This window comes from Pygocentrus nattereri, chromosome 9 (genome assembly GCF_015220715.1).
Source record: "Pygocentrus nattereri isolate fPygNat1 chromosome 9, fPygNat1.pri, whole genome shotgun sequence".
NCBI lineage: Eukaryota > Metazoa > Chordata > Actinopteri > Characiformes > Serrasalmidae > Pygocentrus > Pygocentrus nattereri.
This window is the reverse complement of record NC_051219.1, coordinates 2,012,134-2,029,632: the sequence shown is the minus strand read 5'-3', so window position 1 is coordinate 2,029,632 and position 17,499 is coordinate 2,012,134. Positions and strand designations below refer to the sequence as shown.

Genomic DNA, 17,499 nt, shown 5'->3' with positions numbered 1-17,499 from the left:
ATTAAAGGGTCCTTCAGACTGACGGAGATTGTTAATGAATGTGCTGTAGATGGTTTTATATAGAACCTGTTTAAAAAAGGGTTCCATATAACGCCCAAAACAACACGTTCTCCATCAGTAAGAAGCACAATTTCACCACACACAGAACCCATTAAGCATGCAAAGGGTTCATGGTTCTATATAGAAACAATTTGCTTTGTCAAAGAACCCTTGAGGAACCATCTTTTTAAGAGTGAACGTTTTGAAGCTGTAACGATGTGATACGGGCCCTTTAAGGGCTTGTCCAGTCACCCGGTTCTGGTTCTGGTAGCTCTATTTAAACCCCGTATTGGATAGTTTGAGTCCAGGAGCTTCACATAAATAAAAAAAACAAAGCAAATAAAATCATATTGCATTAGTGTGTGGTTTTGGGGTGGGGGTGGGGGTGGTGGGTGGGGGTGGGGGTGGGGGGTGGTGGTGGTGGTGGGGGTGGGGGGGTGAACTGAGTAAAACACACAACGGCCTCACTAAAATGACCGAGCAGGTCCAGATCTGGTCCAGACCCTCAGCTGGTTCTGGACCTCACACAGGAAGTCCACGAGTGAACTCTCCACAGGCTACTTCTGCTAATCTCCGTCCTTCTTCTCCTCCTTCTTCTCCTCCTCTGCAGGTGGAGGCGCAGCGTCCAGTTCTGGCTGGACCGTCTCAGAGACGACCTCTCCAGCAGACGTGGTGATCTTGGTCTCCAGTTTGGTGACGCGTCTCTTCAGGCGGCTCTGGACGGCCTCGTGCTGAGCGAGCAGGCGGGCGAAGCGGTTCTGCAGGTCCTCCAAAACCGAGCCGATCCTCACCACCTTCTCCTCCATGTCTTTGGGGTCCGGACCCTGCTTGGCCACCTCCAAGTCCAGCAGGTTGTCCTGCAGAAGAGCAAACGGACACGAAATACAGTAAACAAACTCACGAAAAACAGTAAACAAACTCACGAAAAACAGTAAACAAACACACGAAATACAGTAAACAACCACACGAAATACAGTAAACAAACTCACGAAAAACAGTAAACAAACTCACGAAAAACAGTAAACAAACACACGAAATACAGTAAACAAACACACGAAATACAGTAAACAAACTCACGAAAAACAGTAAACAAACTCACGAAAAACAGTAAACAAACACACGAAATACAGTAAACAACCACACGAAATACAGTAAACAAACTCACGAAAAACAGTAAACAACCACACGAAACACAGTAAACAACCACACGAAATACAGTAAACAAACTCACGAAAAACAGTAAACAAACACACGAAATACAGTAAACAACCACACGAAATACAGTAAACAAACTCACGAAAAACAGTAAACAAACACACGAAATACAGTAAACAACCACACGAAATACAGTAAACAAACTCATGAAAAACAGTAAACAAACTCACGAAAAACAGTAAACAAACTCACAAAATACAGTAAACAAACCACACGAAATACAGTAAACAAACACACGAAAAACAGTAAACAAACACACGAAATACAGTAAACAAACTCACGAAATACAGTAAACAAACTCACGAAAAACAGTAAACAAACACACGAAATACAGTAAACAACCACACGAAATACAGTAAACAAACACACGAAATACAGTAAACAACCACACGAAAAACAGTAAACAAACTCACGAAAAACAGTAAACAAACACACGAAATACAGTAAACAACCACACGAAATACAGTAAACAAACTCACGAAATACAGTAAACAAACTCACAAAATACAGTAAACAAACTCACGAAAAACAGTAAACAAACACACGAAATACAGTAAACAAACTCACGAAAAACAGTAAACAAACTCACGAAAAACAGTAAACAAACACACAAAATACAGTAAACAAACTCACAAAATACAGTAAACAAACTCACGAAAAACAGTAAACAAACTCACGAAAAACAGTAAACAAACACACGAAAAACAGTAAACAAACTCACGAAAAACAGTAAACAAACACACGAAATACAGTAAACAAACTCACGAAAAACAGTAAACAAACTCACGAAAAACAGTAAACAACCACACGAAATACAGTAAACAAACTCACGAAATACAGTAAACAAACTCACGAAAAACAGTAAACAACCACACGAAATACAGTAAACAACCACACGAAATACAGTAAACAAACTCACGAAAAACAGTAAACAAACCACACGAAATACAGTAAACAAACTCACGAACTACAGTAAACAAACTCACGAAATACAGTAAACAAACTCACAAAATACAGTAAACAAACACACGAAATACAGTAAACAAACACACGAAATACAGTAAACAAACTCACGAAAAACAGTAAACAAACTCACGAAATACAGTAAACAAACTCACGAAAAACAGTATATATAGATGTATAGATAGACAGACAGACAGATATATACATATATAGATAGACAGACAGACAGATAAATACATATATAGACAGACAGACAGACAGACAGATATAGACATATATAGATAGACAGACAGACAGATATAGACATATATAGATAGACAGACAGACAGATATAGACATATATAGACAGACAGACAGACAGATATAGACATATATAGACAGACAGACAGACAGATATAGACATATATAGATAGACAGACAGACAGATAAATACATATATAGACAGACAGACAGACAGACAGATATAGACATATATAGACAGACAGACAGACAGATATAGACATATATAGATAGACAGACAGACAGATATAGACATATATAGATAGACAGACAGACAGACAGATATAGACATATATAGATAGACAGACAGACAGATATAGACATATATAGATAGACAGACAGACAGATATAGACATATATAGACAGACAGACAGACAGATATAGACATATATAGACAGACAGACAGACAGATATAGACATATATAGATAGACAGACAGACAGACAGATATAGACATATATAGACAGACAGACAGACAGATATAGACATATATAGATAGACAGACAGACAGATAAATACATATATAGACAGACAGACAGACAGACAGATATAGACATATATAGACAGACAGACAGACAGATATAGACATATATAGATAGACAGACAGACAGATATAGACATATATAGATAGACAGACAGACAGACAGATATAGACATATATAGATAGACAGACAGACAGATATAGACATATATAGATAGACAGACAGACAGATATAGACATATATAGACAGACAGACAGACAGATATAGACATATATAGACAGACAGACAGACAGATATAGACATATATAGATAGACAGACAGACAGACAGATATAGACATATATAGACAGACAGACAGACAGATATAGACATATATAGATAGACAGACAGACAGATATAGACATATATAGACAGACAGACAGACAGATATAGACATATATAGACAGACAGACAGACAGATATAGACATATATAGATAAGGACTCGAGCGTGACACACGAAGCCTAGAATATCTTGGATTGGTTTTGCTTTCATGTTGACATTTGCTTTCTACAGCCGGGCCTGTCACCCTCCTCCCCTAACGTCTCCCAAAATATGGTCAACCTACCAAACAACAAAACAGCGACAAAAACAACAACAAAAACAACAGAAGCACCTCATACATCTTTTATCGCCTTTATCATTTACTGGCAAAAAATCCATCCATTTTTATTCAGTATATCAAAATAAGTGGGTGGAAATCCAGCTAAGGACTCTGTCTTTGTACTTCTGACCATTTTAAGCCTTTAGCCACCACCTACAAATGTAGGAGACTGAAAAAGGAGGAACCTGCAGCTGCAGAAAACCTCTTCCATATTTATCTCAGGTTAAATAATTAAAGGATAAATTGGATTAAGACACTTGAATTAAACTCCTTAAGTGCTCTTCTTGCTTAAGTGCTTTACAACACCATCATGAAATATCAGTTCACCAGGATATGTGACATTCCCAGTTACCATAGCAACATAGTTCAAGTGGCCTACTCAATACGTCTTCTTCACTTTTTACAGTGGTGGTGATGGGAACCAGGCGTCGCCATGACTACAACACAGATATAGACACTTCATTTACCATCCAGAACCACCAGAGAACCTACACGAGTCTTCTGAGCTTATATGGAATGTTGATGATGGAAAACAGTGGAAAATCTGGAATAATGAGTTTTCTTTGGGGACTATTTTGCCGCACAGCGCCCTGCATGTCTCCCTCCACCATGAATGGAGTTGAAGTTCTCTAAACTCTCATAAAACAGCGTCTCAGTCATCAGGCAGTGAATTCAGAACCAGTTCATGTAGGAACTTTCTGTAGGAGCTTTTAGAGGGGGACGTCTGGTTCCTATCACCACCACTGTGAGGAGCTTTTAGAGGGAGACGTCTGGTTCCCATCACCACCACTGTGAGGAGCTTTAAGAGGGGGACGTCTGGTTCCCATCACCACCACTGTGAGGAGCTTTTAGAGGGACGTCTGGTTCCCATCACCACCACTGGGAGCAGCTCTGACTCAGTTTATCTAGAACAGAACGTTTCACACCAAACCGCTCTGAATGACTACTGCCTAATGAGAGGTCATACCTTCATGAGGATCTGCCGCCCCTTTTCCTCCAGCATGGCTTTGGCCTCTGGATACTCCGTCAGCGCCTCCATCAGGTCGTCCTTGGACAGGCAGAAGAGGTCGGAGTAGCCGATGCTGCGGATGTTGGCGGTCCTGCGGTTTCCGGCTTTGCTGCCCTTGATGTTGAGGATGCTGATCTCTCCGAAGTAGCTGCCGTCGCTCAGCACGACGAACTGCGTGATGCCATCGTCCGCGACCACGGCCAGCTTCCCCTCCTTGATGATGTACATCTCTCGGCCGATGTCGCCCTTCTTGCAGATGTAGTCTCCGGGGCTGTAGACCTGCGGCTGGAGCTTCAGCACCAGCTCCACCAGTAGCCCTGCTTCACAGTCCGCGAAGATCCGGACCTTCTTCAGCGTGTCCAGGTGGACGTTAATGGCTATCTCGGCCCTCAGCTTGTCCGGCAGGTACTTCAGCACCTCACGCTCGTCCACCTGGAGCAGAATCAGGTCACATGCTTTTATGGTGTAACAGAAAACACTGTAGATGTAACTCAGGCCAGTGACGTCTAATTGACTCTGTCCACAAATGTGTTCTGTCATAGTCACTGTTGTGAGGTTTAAGGAACCCACTGAGTTTTTATCAAAATGAGAGAACTTAGTGCACGGTTCATATCCAGGCCGACACTCCCAGCAAGCTACACTGAAAACCTGTCCAGCTTTTATACAGAGATGCCTTAAAGAAGCTTCTCATCCACCTCACTGCTGGATCTGCGACCAGGGAGCCCTGGAGTGGACAAACGAATGGACAAGTGGACGTTAGCTTTTGCTTGGTGGTTAGCTTACGCAGAGTGTAGGGTTTTGTTGAAGCTGTGTGGGCGGGGCAAATCAAATCATGCTTGTGATTGGTGAGGACACAGTTTACAGATGCACTACAGAAGACTAAGACCAACCACACTGGTTCTGCAACAGTTCTTTAGTAAAGAAAATGTTTCTGTACAGAACCATGAACACTCAAAGAACACTTTGCATGATTGAAGGGCTCTTCAGAGTGATGGAGATGGTTCTATATAGAACGTTTTTGAAAAGGGTTCTATGTAGCACCCAAAAGGGATCTTCTATTGTTACAAGCTTGACATAGTTCTATATGGAACCTTCTACAGCACACTGTCCACCAATCTGAAGAACCCTTGAACTATCGCTTTTTTAAGAGTGCACTTTACACGGAAGGAGGAAAATGACCGATAAAGGTCATATATTGGACACTGGCATATCATTCTCTTTCTGTGAGTACATTGAGACCCACAAGAGCAAGATTGGGCTACTTTGATAGGAAACACAGATTTAGATTCTGGACATGGGCACTAGGGGGCAGCGTCCAATCCAGACTATCGTAGTGTACTACTTCTGGCTGGAGCCTGAGAGAGTCTGGAGGTGTGGCTATGCAATTGACCACATGCAGAGGCTCATGGGATACATGCAGCCTCCAGCAAAGGAGCCGGCACATAAATGCTGTAAATAAAAATGGTCATTTCTAAAATATGTATACAACAACAAAACTGTAATTCTTTGGCATATTTTAACATTATTCAATAAAAAATGTGGATTTTCGAATATATTATGCACTTTGTTGGGAAATTTGTCATTTTGCTGCCTAACTATGCTCAGTCTGGGAGCAGCACAGCATCACCAGCAGAATAACAGCAGAGGCAGTGGGGAGTTGGGTGCTGTGCCCAAGGGGAAAACCAGGAATACTCAGTCCCACCTAGGATTTGAACCCACAACCTTCTGGTTGCCGGCTCACCCACAGCAAAGAGCAAAAACGGTTCAAATGCAGTTCTTCTTTACGTACCGCCTTCTTGTTGGTCCATAGATAGTCGAACCACTTGATGACACGCTTCTCCAGGTCCTTGGAGACCTTCCGGAAGCTCATGTACTGCTTGATGGCGTCGATCCGGGCCTGGAAGTCGGCTCTGGCCGCGTTCATGTTGGTGATCATGGAGCCGACGTTACCGACGATGGTGGCGAAGATCAGCACGCCCACCAGGAAGTCTGTGACCACGAAGAAGTACTCGGAGTCCTTCTCGGGGGGCGGCGTCTCACCGATGGTGGTGAGGGTGAGGGTGGACCAGTACATGCTGTAGGCATACTTCCGGACCAGGCGGCCAAACTCGGGGTCGGAAGTGTCTGGGTAGACAAACCTGTCGTTCCCAAAGCCGATGGCCTTGGAGAAGGAGTAGTAGAGGCAGGCGTTCCAGTGGATGATGATGACGATGTACATGACGAGGTTGGAGATCCGGAACACGTTGGGGAAGTTGGTCCTGGTTTCCGTTCGCTGGAAGAACTCAAACAGCCGGTTCACTCGGAATAACTTGTTCATCCGGATCTCTGGGTACTTCAGTCCAACGATCAAGTACAGGAAGTCTGTGGGGATCATGGAGATGAGGTCCAACTTGAACTGAATGCTGTCCTTGTAGCGCGCCCTCAGCTTCTTTTCGTCCTTCACCAGCAGACCCTGCTCCAGATAGCCTACAGGCACAGACAGGGGGCGTGGTTATGCAAATGTGCAGATATCCAGACTCACCAGTGCCACGCAGTACACACAGGGTGAAGGGTAGAAACTGACGCTCACACAACATCAACACGCTTGGAGGAGAACACTAAGGAGCAGTCCTGTTATGTCAGCTAACAGACACCTGCACTGGCTAGCATCACTCTGAGTGAGGAACGGAGGACCACCCTACCCACCCAGAGAGAGCCAGGATAATTGTGCCCTATTGGACAACTGGCCACAGAGGCCTGTGGCATCACCAGGGATTGAACTTGTGATCTCCTGATGTTGGGACCTTTTCTAAAACCTTAGGGATATGTCCCCATACAGTCTGACTGAATATTGTATTACACACTTCTGCAGTTCCGTTAAAACATCAAATTCTTGATTTACTAAACTGTTGGTCTGTATATTTTCTCCACCTATACTTGATGAAACGCAACAAATACCCAAACAGTGATTTTAGGACTCAGCACCTCGAATGGCTAAGCGAGTGCTCGAGCACCTGTGGGCATCTCTAACAGCCACCTGCACATGAGGAATAGAGTAGATCAGTTATTTACAGCACGTTTCCCGTCAGACTGAGAAAACCTGTGGCCAAGAAGATGGAAAACACTGCAGAAACCAGCGTAAACACAGAAATCAGAAGCTCACCTGTGCGAGTCCTGAAGACCATGTCTGCCAGATAAACCAGGTCTGATATGAAGTCGAAGATAAACCAGTATATCAAATAATCCTGCTGCAGTTCTTCAAAACAGGCTCTGTAGAAACGAGAGAAACAGCCTTTTACTCACACACACACACACACACACACACACACATACACACACACACACACACACACACACACACACACACACAGACACACACACACACACACATACACACACACACACACACACACACACACACACACACATACACACAAATACACAAACACACACATACACACACACACACACAGACACAGTCACACACACACAGACACACACACACACACACACACACACATACATACACACACACACACACACACACACACACACAGACACACACACACAGACACACACACACACACACACATACACACACACACACACACACAAATACACAAACACACACATACACACACACACACACAGACACAGTCACACACACACAGACACACACACACACACACACACACACACATAAACACACACACACACACACATACACATACATACACACACACACACACACACACACACACACAGACACAGACATATACATACACATACATACACACGCACACACACACACACACACACACACACACACACACACACAGACACAGACATATACATACACATACATACACACGCACACACACACACACACACACATACACACAGACACAGACATATACATACACATACATACACACACACACACACACACACACACATATACATACACACACACAGACACACACACACACACACACACACACACATACACACTCACACATACACAGACACCAAACTGATGCAGCTGAATGTCCAGACAGCGCCCCCTACCTGGCTATGATGAGTACCCAGTTGTACATGACGGGGCACGTGATGACGAACAGCCAGTTATAGTACATGTTCCCTGCAGGGTCAAACACCACGATGTCCTTCAGCCTGATCACACACACACACACACACACACACACACACACACACACGCGCACACACACAGAGAAATGAGCTCACTCTACAGATATCATCAGCATTCATATAATCAATATAATATAATCAATTATTCATATATTCACAGATACTGAATACTTCAGAGTAGATACTGAATACTTCAGAGTACATAATGAATAATTCACGTAGATACTGAATAATTCATCATAAATACTTAATAAATCATAGTAGATACTGAATAATTCAGAGCAGATACTGAATAATTCAGTGCTGATTAACAAAAAGCTGTAGAATTAATTACAGTGACGGTGGTTTAAATGTAAATATCGTACTCTTCTTTCTTGGCTTTCTCTTTCTCCTTTTCCTTCTCCTTCTCCTTCTCCTTCTCTTTCTCCTTCTCTTTCTCCTTCTCCTTCTCTTTCTCTTTCTCCTCTTTCTCTTTCTCCTCTTTCTCCTTCTTCTTCTCCTTCTTTTCCTTTTTGTCTTTCTTCTCTTTCTTCCTGCAGTGAGAGAAGGAGGGAGAGTGAGTGAATGCAGTGACAGGGATGGTGTGGGGGGGTGTTGGAGATGAGCTCTTACTCTTTCTTCTCTTTCTTCTCCTTCTTCTCCTTCTTCTCCTTCTTCTTCTTCTCCTTCTCCTCCCTGTGGAGAATGAAGTGCAGAGATTAGAGTCTGTGAGTTTTATTCTGGTGGATTATCTCTTAAATGTTTATGAACAGACGCCTACAGATCAACATAGTAAAGGAGCTCATCTGTGATCCTGAGTTTAAAGCCAGTTTTTATTCAACTTAAACTTGGAACTAAGTTGTAAATAAATCTGAAACTGAAACTTTGCTTGTGTGTAAAAAGTGATTTCAGAGCCACTCGGTTCTCCCTGATGGAAACTGTTTACCTTCAGTGTTTTGTGCTTCTGATCATTTTAATAGACGTCAGCGGAGGAACTGGAGGAATATTTACTGGAGGAATATTTTACCCTGGGGGTCTCGACTTTAACTCAGGTACAGGGTTTGTGTACTTCGTCCACCACTGATCAGTTTTTAAACCAAAAACTCATGTTTGTAATTTTTAGTTGAATATAATCATCATTCCTGTTGTATTTAAACTCTGTAAATGTTGTAGTAATGCTCTTAATTCATTGAGACATTTTGGTTGGAAACAAAAACATTCAATTCTTGAAACGCCCCACAGAAAATCATCCAATCAGGATTGTTTTCTCTGTGGTGTGTAGGTAGATATAGCTGCTCTCCCAGTGGTCAGGACTTCAGGAGCTGGACTGAAGGTCTTACATATTAAATTATCTTCCAGCGTCATTCGTCAGCGACAGAAGAATCAACCAATCACACTCTGATTTACAGTGACTGAGAAAAACATCACTCGAGTCCTTCAGGAGGTTCTAGATATGCCACTGACTGTAAAGAGACCCGTAGTCTACACAGTGTTCCGGTTAGTTGTTAGGGACGTAAAACAGTGGCTGCAGCTCTACATCAGGACTCGTTACTGACAGAGTCAAACTGAGACACACAAGCTCAGACATATATGATAATGTCTGTTACAAGATTCAGACGTCTGGGATTAATGTAGGTGAATGTGCATCACTGTTAGCTTAGTGCTAACATATTACTAGAATCCCATAGGAGCGCTAGCAGAAGTTAGCATTATTGTAGACGTGTTTTTCCTAATTTAGACCAGGTTTTGCCATTTATGGTCACGAGTCCCACAATCAAACCTTCTGGACCTTAAAAGCTCAGTCATTTGAATCCAAGGCATAAGCCCCACCCCTCCCCACCCACTTCACTCTGATAGGCCACTCGCAGAGGCCTAGATTTGATCACTGACAGCGATTTCAGTGGAAGATGCTCTGAAAACAGTGAGGGGCGTATAGTTATGCAATTATACAGTCATTTTTTCAAAATTTCAATGTAACTTTATAATCAAAACAGCGTTAATATTCATTTAGAAATGTAAAACTGGACTGCAGCCTGTTTAGACCACGCCCCTTTTACCACATGATGTATACATGCATCTGTGTGTGTCTTACTCACTCCTCATTGTTGTTGCTGTTGTTGACATTGAACAGAGCTCCACAGCACTGCCTGTTACTTCAGACAAAAACACACCATCATCATCATCATCATCATCATCATCATCATCTTGAAAAACAGGCTCTAAATGTAGGTATTGTGATATAAACCGAGTCTGTTCTACAGTTTCTCATTAGACTGAATGAATAACCGGCTCTAAATGTAGGTATTGTGATATAAACCGAGTCCGTTCTACAGTTTCTCATTAGGCTGAATGAATAACCGACTCTAAATGTAGGTATTGTGATATAAACCGAGTCCGTTCTACAGTTTCTCATTAGACTGAATGAATAACCGGCTCTAAATGTAGGTATTGTGATATAAACCGAGTCTGTTCTACAGTTTCTCATTAGACTGAATGAATAACCGACTCTAAATGTAGGTATTGTGATATAAACCGAGTCTGTTCTACAGTTTCTCATTAGGCTGAATGAATAACCGACTCTAAATGTAGGTATTGTGATATAAACCGAGTCTGTTCTACAGTTTCTCATTAGACTGAATGAATAACCGACTCTAAATGTAGGTATTGTGATATAAACCGAGTCTGTTCTACAGTTTCTCATTAGACTGAATGAATAACCAGCTCTAAATGTAGGTATTGTGATATAAACCGAGTCCGTTCTACAGTTTCTCATTAGACTGAATGAATAACCAGCTCTAAATGTAGGTATTGTGATATAAACCGAGTCCTGTTCTACAGTTTCTCATTAGACTGAATGAATAACCAGGCTCTAAATGTAGGTATTGTGATATAAACCGAGTCTGTTCTACAGTTTCTCATTAGACTGAATGAATAACCGACTCTAAATGTAGGTATTGTGATATAAACCGAGTCCGTTCTACAGTTTCTCATTAGGACTGAATGAATAACCAGGCTCTAAATGTAGGTATTGTGATATAAACCGAGTCCGTTCTACAGTTTCTCATTAGACTGAATGAATAACCGACTCTAAATGTAGGTATTGTGATATAAACCGAGTCCGTTCTACAGTTTCTCATTAGACTGAATGAATAACCGACTCTAAATGTCAGGTATTGTGATATAAACCGAGTCCTGTTCTACAGTTTCTCATTAGACTGAATGAATAACCGGCTCTAAATGTAGGTATTGTGATATAAACCGAGTCCTGTTCTACAGTTTCTCATTAGACTGAATGAATAACCGACTCTAAATGTAGGTATTGTGATATAAACCGAGTCCGTTCTACAGTTTCTCATTAGACTGAATGAATAACCGGCTCTAAATGTAGGTATTGTGATATAAACCGAGTCCTGTTCTACAGTTTCTCATTAGACTGAATGAATAACCGACTCTAAATGTAGGTATTGTGATATAAACCGAGTCCGTTCTACAGTTTCTCATTAGACTGAATGAATAACCGACTCTAAATGTAGGTATTGTGATATAAACCGAGTCTGTTCTACAGTTTCTCATTAGGCTGAATGAATAACCGGCTCTAAATGTAGGTATTGTGATATAAACCGAGTCCGTTCTACAGTTTCTCAGTTAGGCTGAATGAATAACCGACTCTAAATGTAGGTATTGTGATATAAACCGAGTCCGTTCTACAGTTTCTCATTAGGCTGAATGAATAACCGACTCTAAATGTAGGTATTGTGATATAAACCGAGTCCGTTCTACAGTTTCTCATTAGGACTGAATGAATAACCGACTCTAAATGTAGGTATTGTGATATAAACCGAGTCCTGTTCCTACAGTTTCTCATTAGGCTGAATGAATAACCGACTCTAAATGTAGGTATTGTGATATAAACCGAGTCCTGTTCTACAGTTTCTCATTAGACTGAATGAATAACCGGACTCTAAATGTAGGTATTGTGATATAAACCGAGTCCATTCTACAGTTTCTCATTAGACTGAATGAATAACCGACTCTAAATGTAGGTATTGTGATATAAACCGAGTCCTGTTCTACAGTTTCTCATTAGGACTGAATGAATAACCGACTCTAAATGTAGGTATTGTGATATAAACCGAGTCTGTTCTACAGTTTCTCATTAGACTGAATGAATAACCGACTCTAAATGTAGGTATTGTGATATAAACCGAGTCCTGTTCTACAGTTTCTCATTAGGCTGAATGAATAACCGACTCTAAATGTAGGTATTGTGATATAAACCGAGTCTGTTCTACAGTTTCTCATTAGGACTGAATGAATAACCGACTCTAAATGTAGGTATTGTGATATAAACCGAGTCCGTTCTACAGTTTCTCATTAGACTGAATGAATAACCGACTCTAAATGTAGGTATTGTGATATAAACCGAAGTCCGTTCTACAGTTTCTCATTAGACTGAATGAATAACCGACTCTAAATGTAGGTATTGTGATATAAACCGAGTCTGTTCTACAGTTTCTCATTAGGCTGAATGAATAACCGACTCTAAATGTAGGTATTGTGATATAAACCGAGTCCGTTCTACAGTTTCTCATTAGGCTGAATGAATAACCGACTCTAAATGTATGTATTGTGATATAAACCGAGTCCGTTCTACAGTTTCTCATTAGACTGAATGAATAACCGACTCTAAATGTAGGTATTGTGATATAAACCGAGTCCGTTCTACAGTTTCTCATTAGACTGAATGAATAACCGACTCTAAATGTAGGTATTGTGATATAAACCGAGTCCGTTCTACAGTTTCTCATTAGACTGAATGAATAACCGACTCTAAATGTAGGTATTGTGATATAAACCGAGTCCGTTCTACAGTTTCTCATTAGACTGAATGAATAACCGACTCTAAATGTAGGTATTGTGATATAAACCGAGTCCGTTCTACAGTTTCTCATTAGGCTGAATGAATAACCGACTCTAAATGTAGGTATTGTGATATAAACCTGTTAGACTGAATGAATAACCGACTCTAAATGTAGGTATTGTGATATAAACCGAGTCCGTTCTACAGTTTCTCATTAGACTGAATGAATAACCGACTCTAAATGTAGGTATTGTGATATAAACCGAGTCTGTTCTACAGTTTCTCATTAGACTGAATGAATAACCGACTCTAAATGTAGGTATTGTGATATAAACCGAGTCCGTTCTACAGTTTCTCATTAGGCTGAATGAATAACCGGCTCTAAATGTAGGTATTGTGATATAAACCGAGTCCTGTTCTACAGTTTCTCATTAGACTGAATGAATAACCGACTCTAAATGTAGGTATTGTGATATAAACCGAGTCCGTTCTACTTTTTCTCATTAGACTTAATGAATAACCGACTCTAAATGTAGGTATTGTGATATAAACCGAGTCCGTTCTACAGTTTCTCATTAGGCTGAATGAATAACCGACTCTAAATGTAGGTATTGTGATATAAACCGAGTCCGTTCTACAGTTTCTCATTAGACTGAATGAATAACCGACTCTAAATGTAGGTATTGTGATATAAACCGAGTCCGTTCTACAGTTTCTCATTAGACTGAATGAATAACCGACTCTAAATGTAGGTATTGTGATATAAACCGAGTCCGTTCTACAGTTTCTCATTAGACTGAATGAATAACCGACTCTAAATGTAGGTATTGTGATATAAACCGAGTCCGTTCTACAGTTTCTCATTAGACTGAATGAATAACCGACTCTAAATGTAGGTATTGTGATATAAACCGAGTCTGTTCTACAGTTTCTCATTAGGCTGAATGAATAACCGACTCTAAATGTAGGTATTGTGATATAAACCGAGTCCTGTTCTACAGTTTCTCATTAGGACTGAATGAATAACCGACTCTAAATGTAGGTATTGTGATATAAACCGAGTCCGTTCTACAGTTTCTTCATTAGGCTGAATGAATAACCGGCTCTAAATGTAGGTATTGTGATATAAACCGAGTCCGTTATACAGTTTCTCATTAGACTGAATGAATAACCGACTCTAAATGTAGGTATTGTGATATAAACCGAGTCCTGTTCTACAGTTTCTCATTAGACTGAATGAATAACCTGGCTCTAAATGTAGGTATTGTGATATAAACCGAGTCTGTTCTACAGTTTCTCATTAGGCTGAATGAATAACCGACTCTAAATGTAGGTATTGTGATATAAACCGAGTCCGTTCTACAGTTTCTCATTAGACTGAATGAATAACCGACTCTAAATGTAGGTATTGTGATATAAACCGAGTCTGTTCTACAGTTTCTCATTAGACTGAATGAATAACCGACTCTAAATGTAGGTATTGTGATATAAACCGAGTCCGTTCTACAGTTTCTCATTAGGCTGAATGAATAACCTGACTCTAAATGTAGGTATTGTGATATAAACCGAGTCCGTTCTACAGTTTCTCATTAGGACTGAATGAATAACCGACTCTAAATGTAGGTATTGTGATATAAACCGAGTCCGTTCTACAGTTTCTCATTAGGACTGAATGAATAACCGACTCTAAATGTAGGTATTGTGATATAAACCGAGTCCGTTCTACAGTTTCTCATTAGACTGAATGAATAACCGACTCTAAATGTAGGTATTGTGATATAAACCGAGTCCGTTCTACAGTTTCTCATTAGACTGAATGAATAACCGACTCTAAATGTAGGTATTGTGATATAAACCGAGTCCGTTCTACAGTTTCTCAGTGAGACTGAATGAATAACCTGACTCTAAATGTAGGTATTGTGATATAAACCGAGTCCTGTTCTACAGTTTCTCAGTTAGGCTGAATGAATAACCGACTCTAAATGTAGGTATTGTGATATAAACCGAGTCCGTTCTACAGTTTCTCATTAGTCTGAATGAATAACCGACTCTAAATGTAGGTATTGTGATATAAACCGAGTCCGTTCTACAGTTTCTCATTAGACTGAATGAATAACCGACTCTAAATGTAGGTATTGTGATATAAACCGAGTCCGTTCTACAGTTTCTCATTAGGCTGAATGAATAACCGACTCTAAATGTAGGTATTGTGATATAAACCGAGTCTGTTCTACAGTTTCTCATTAGACTGAATGAATAACCGACTCTAAATGTAGGTATTGTGATATAAACCGAGTCTGTTCTACAGTTTCTCATTAGACTGAATGAATAACCGACTCTAAATGTAGGTATTGTGATATAAACCGAGTCCGTTCTACAGTTTCTCATTAGACTGAATGAATAACCGACTCTAAATGTAGGTATTGTGATATAAACCGAGTCCGTTCTACAGTTTCTCATTAGACTGAATGAATAACCGACTCTAAATGTAGGTATTGTGATATAAACCGAGTCCGTTCTACAGTTTCTCATTAGGCTGAATGAATAACCGACTCTAAATGTAGGTATTGTGATATAAACCGAGTCCGTTCTACAGTTTCTCATTAGACTGAATGAATAACCGGCTCTAAATGTAGGTATTGTGATATAAACCGAGTCTGTTCTACAGTTTCTCATTAGACTGAATGAATAACCGACTCTAAATGTAGGTATTGTGATATAAACCGAGTCCGTTCTACAGTTTCTCATTAGACTGAATGAATAACCGGCTCTAAATGTAGGTATTGTGATATAAACCGAGTCTGTTCTACAGTTTCTCATTAGACTGAATGAATAACCGGCTCTAAATGTAGGTATTGTGATATAAACCGAGTCCGTTCTACAGTTTCTCATTAGGCTGAATGAATAACCGACTCTAAATGTAGGTATTGTGATATAAACCGAGTCCGTTCTACAGTTTCTCATTAGACTGAATGAATAACCGGCTCTAAATGTAGGTATTGTGATATAAACCGAGTCTGTTCTACAGTTTCTCATTAGACTGAATGAATAACCGACTCTAAATGTAGGTATTGTGATATAAACCGAGTCTGTTCTACAGTTTCTCATTAGACTGAATGAATAACCGACTCTAAATGTAGGTATTGTGATATAAACCGAGTCCGTTCTACAGTTTCTCATTAGGCTGAATGAATAACCGACTCTAAATGTAGGTATTAGGGATTGATAGATCAATAAATCAAACAATCAATTGTTAACATCCTCGTGTTTACATGTCAGAATGTAATCAGTGGTCAGTGAAAGTAAGTGGCCTGCTTCCGCCTGAGTTCCCAAAATGCACTGCTCACGTTATTTCCTCTGCATTGCCGACGATATCCTCGTCCACCCCCTCCAGGAGGATCTTGGGAGGGACGAGTGGTTTCACTCGGGAGGCCATGGCCACCTGTCAATCAAAATCACATGCAGGATGGAAATTAGGTCAGTCTTCAGGGTCAGTCAGAGCAGACTACCTGATAAAGAGGTCAGCCACTATGATCTGCATATCCTGCCCTGATAAAGCTACATATTTGGTCATTTTTGCTTGTGAAATACAGACACGAGCCGGAAACAGGAGCAGCTCTGGAAATGGAAAGCTCCTCTCACTGCTTTACAGGCTGCTACTCTAAAGCTGCACTACGTAAGACGGTTTAATTAAAACTGAAACTAGTGTCGTTACTGAGAGCAGTAAAACACCCAGCTGCCGCTGGGACTCGCCCTGTAAAACCCCAAACAATCACCTAAACGTCACACCACGTTGTACGTCTCTACACATCGACCTCACACACAGACTCAGAAAGAAGGTCCGGCTCGATGTTTCGGCCTCAAATCATCCCAAATTCAAGATCATCCTGATGAAGACATCAGT

General features: G+C 40.7%; 1 protein-coding gene across 1 annotated transcript in view; it reads right to left on the bottom strand.

Moving 5' to 3' along the window:
- Nucleotides 1–455: 455 nt before the first annotated feature.
- Nucleotides 456–17,499, bottom strand: part of cnga1b (cyclic nucleotide gated channel subunit alpha 1b) — an 18,578-nt gene continuing 1,534 nt past the window's right edge. The window contains exons 2-10 of the mRNA XM_037541151.1: nucleotides 16,943–17,037; nucleotides 10,831–10,887; nucleotides 9,368–9,430; nucleotides 9,180–9,288; nucleotides 8,675–8,769; nucleotides 7,770–7,876; nucleotides 6,417–7,093; nucleotides 4,586–5,059; nucleotides 456–896 (exon numbers count right to left, since the gene is read on the bottom strand). Of these exons, the coding sequence (XP_037397048.1) occupies nucleotides 606–896; nucleotides 4,586–5,059; nucleotides 6,417–7,093; nucleotides 7,770–7,876; nucleotides 8,675–8,769; nucleotides 9,180–9,288; nucleotides 9,368–9,430; nucleotides 10,831–10,887; nucleotides 16,943–17,031 (1,962 nt within the window). The 5' untranslated portion in view covers nucleotides 17,032–17,037 and the 3' untranslated portion in view covers nucleotides 456–605. The remainder of the gene's footprint in view (nucleotides 897–4,585; nucleotides 5,060–6,416; nucleotides 7,094–7,769; nucleotides 7,877–8,674; nucleotides 8,770–9,179; nucleotides 9,289–9,367; nucleotides 9,431–10,830; nucleotides 10,888–16,942; nucleotides 17,038–17,499) is intronic.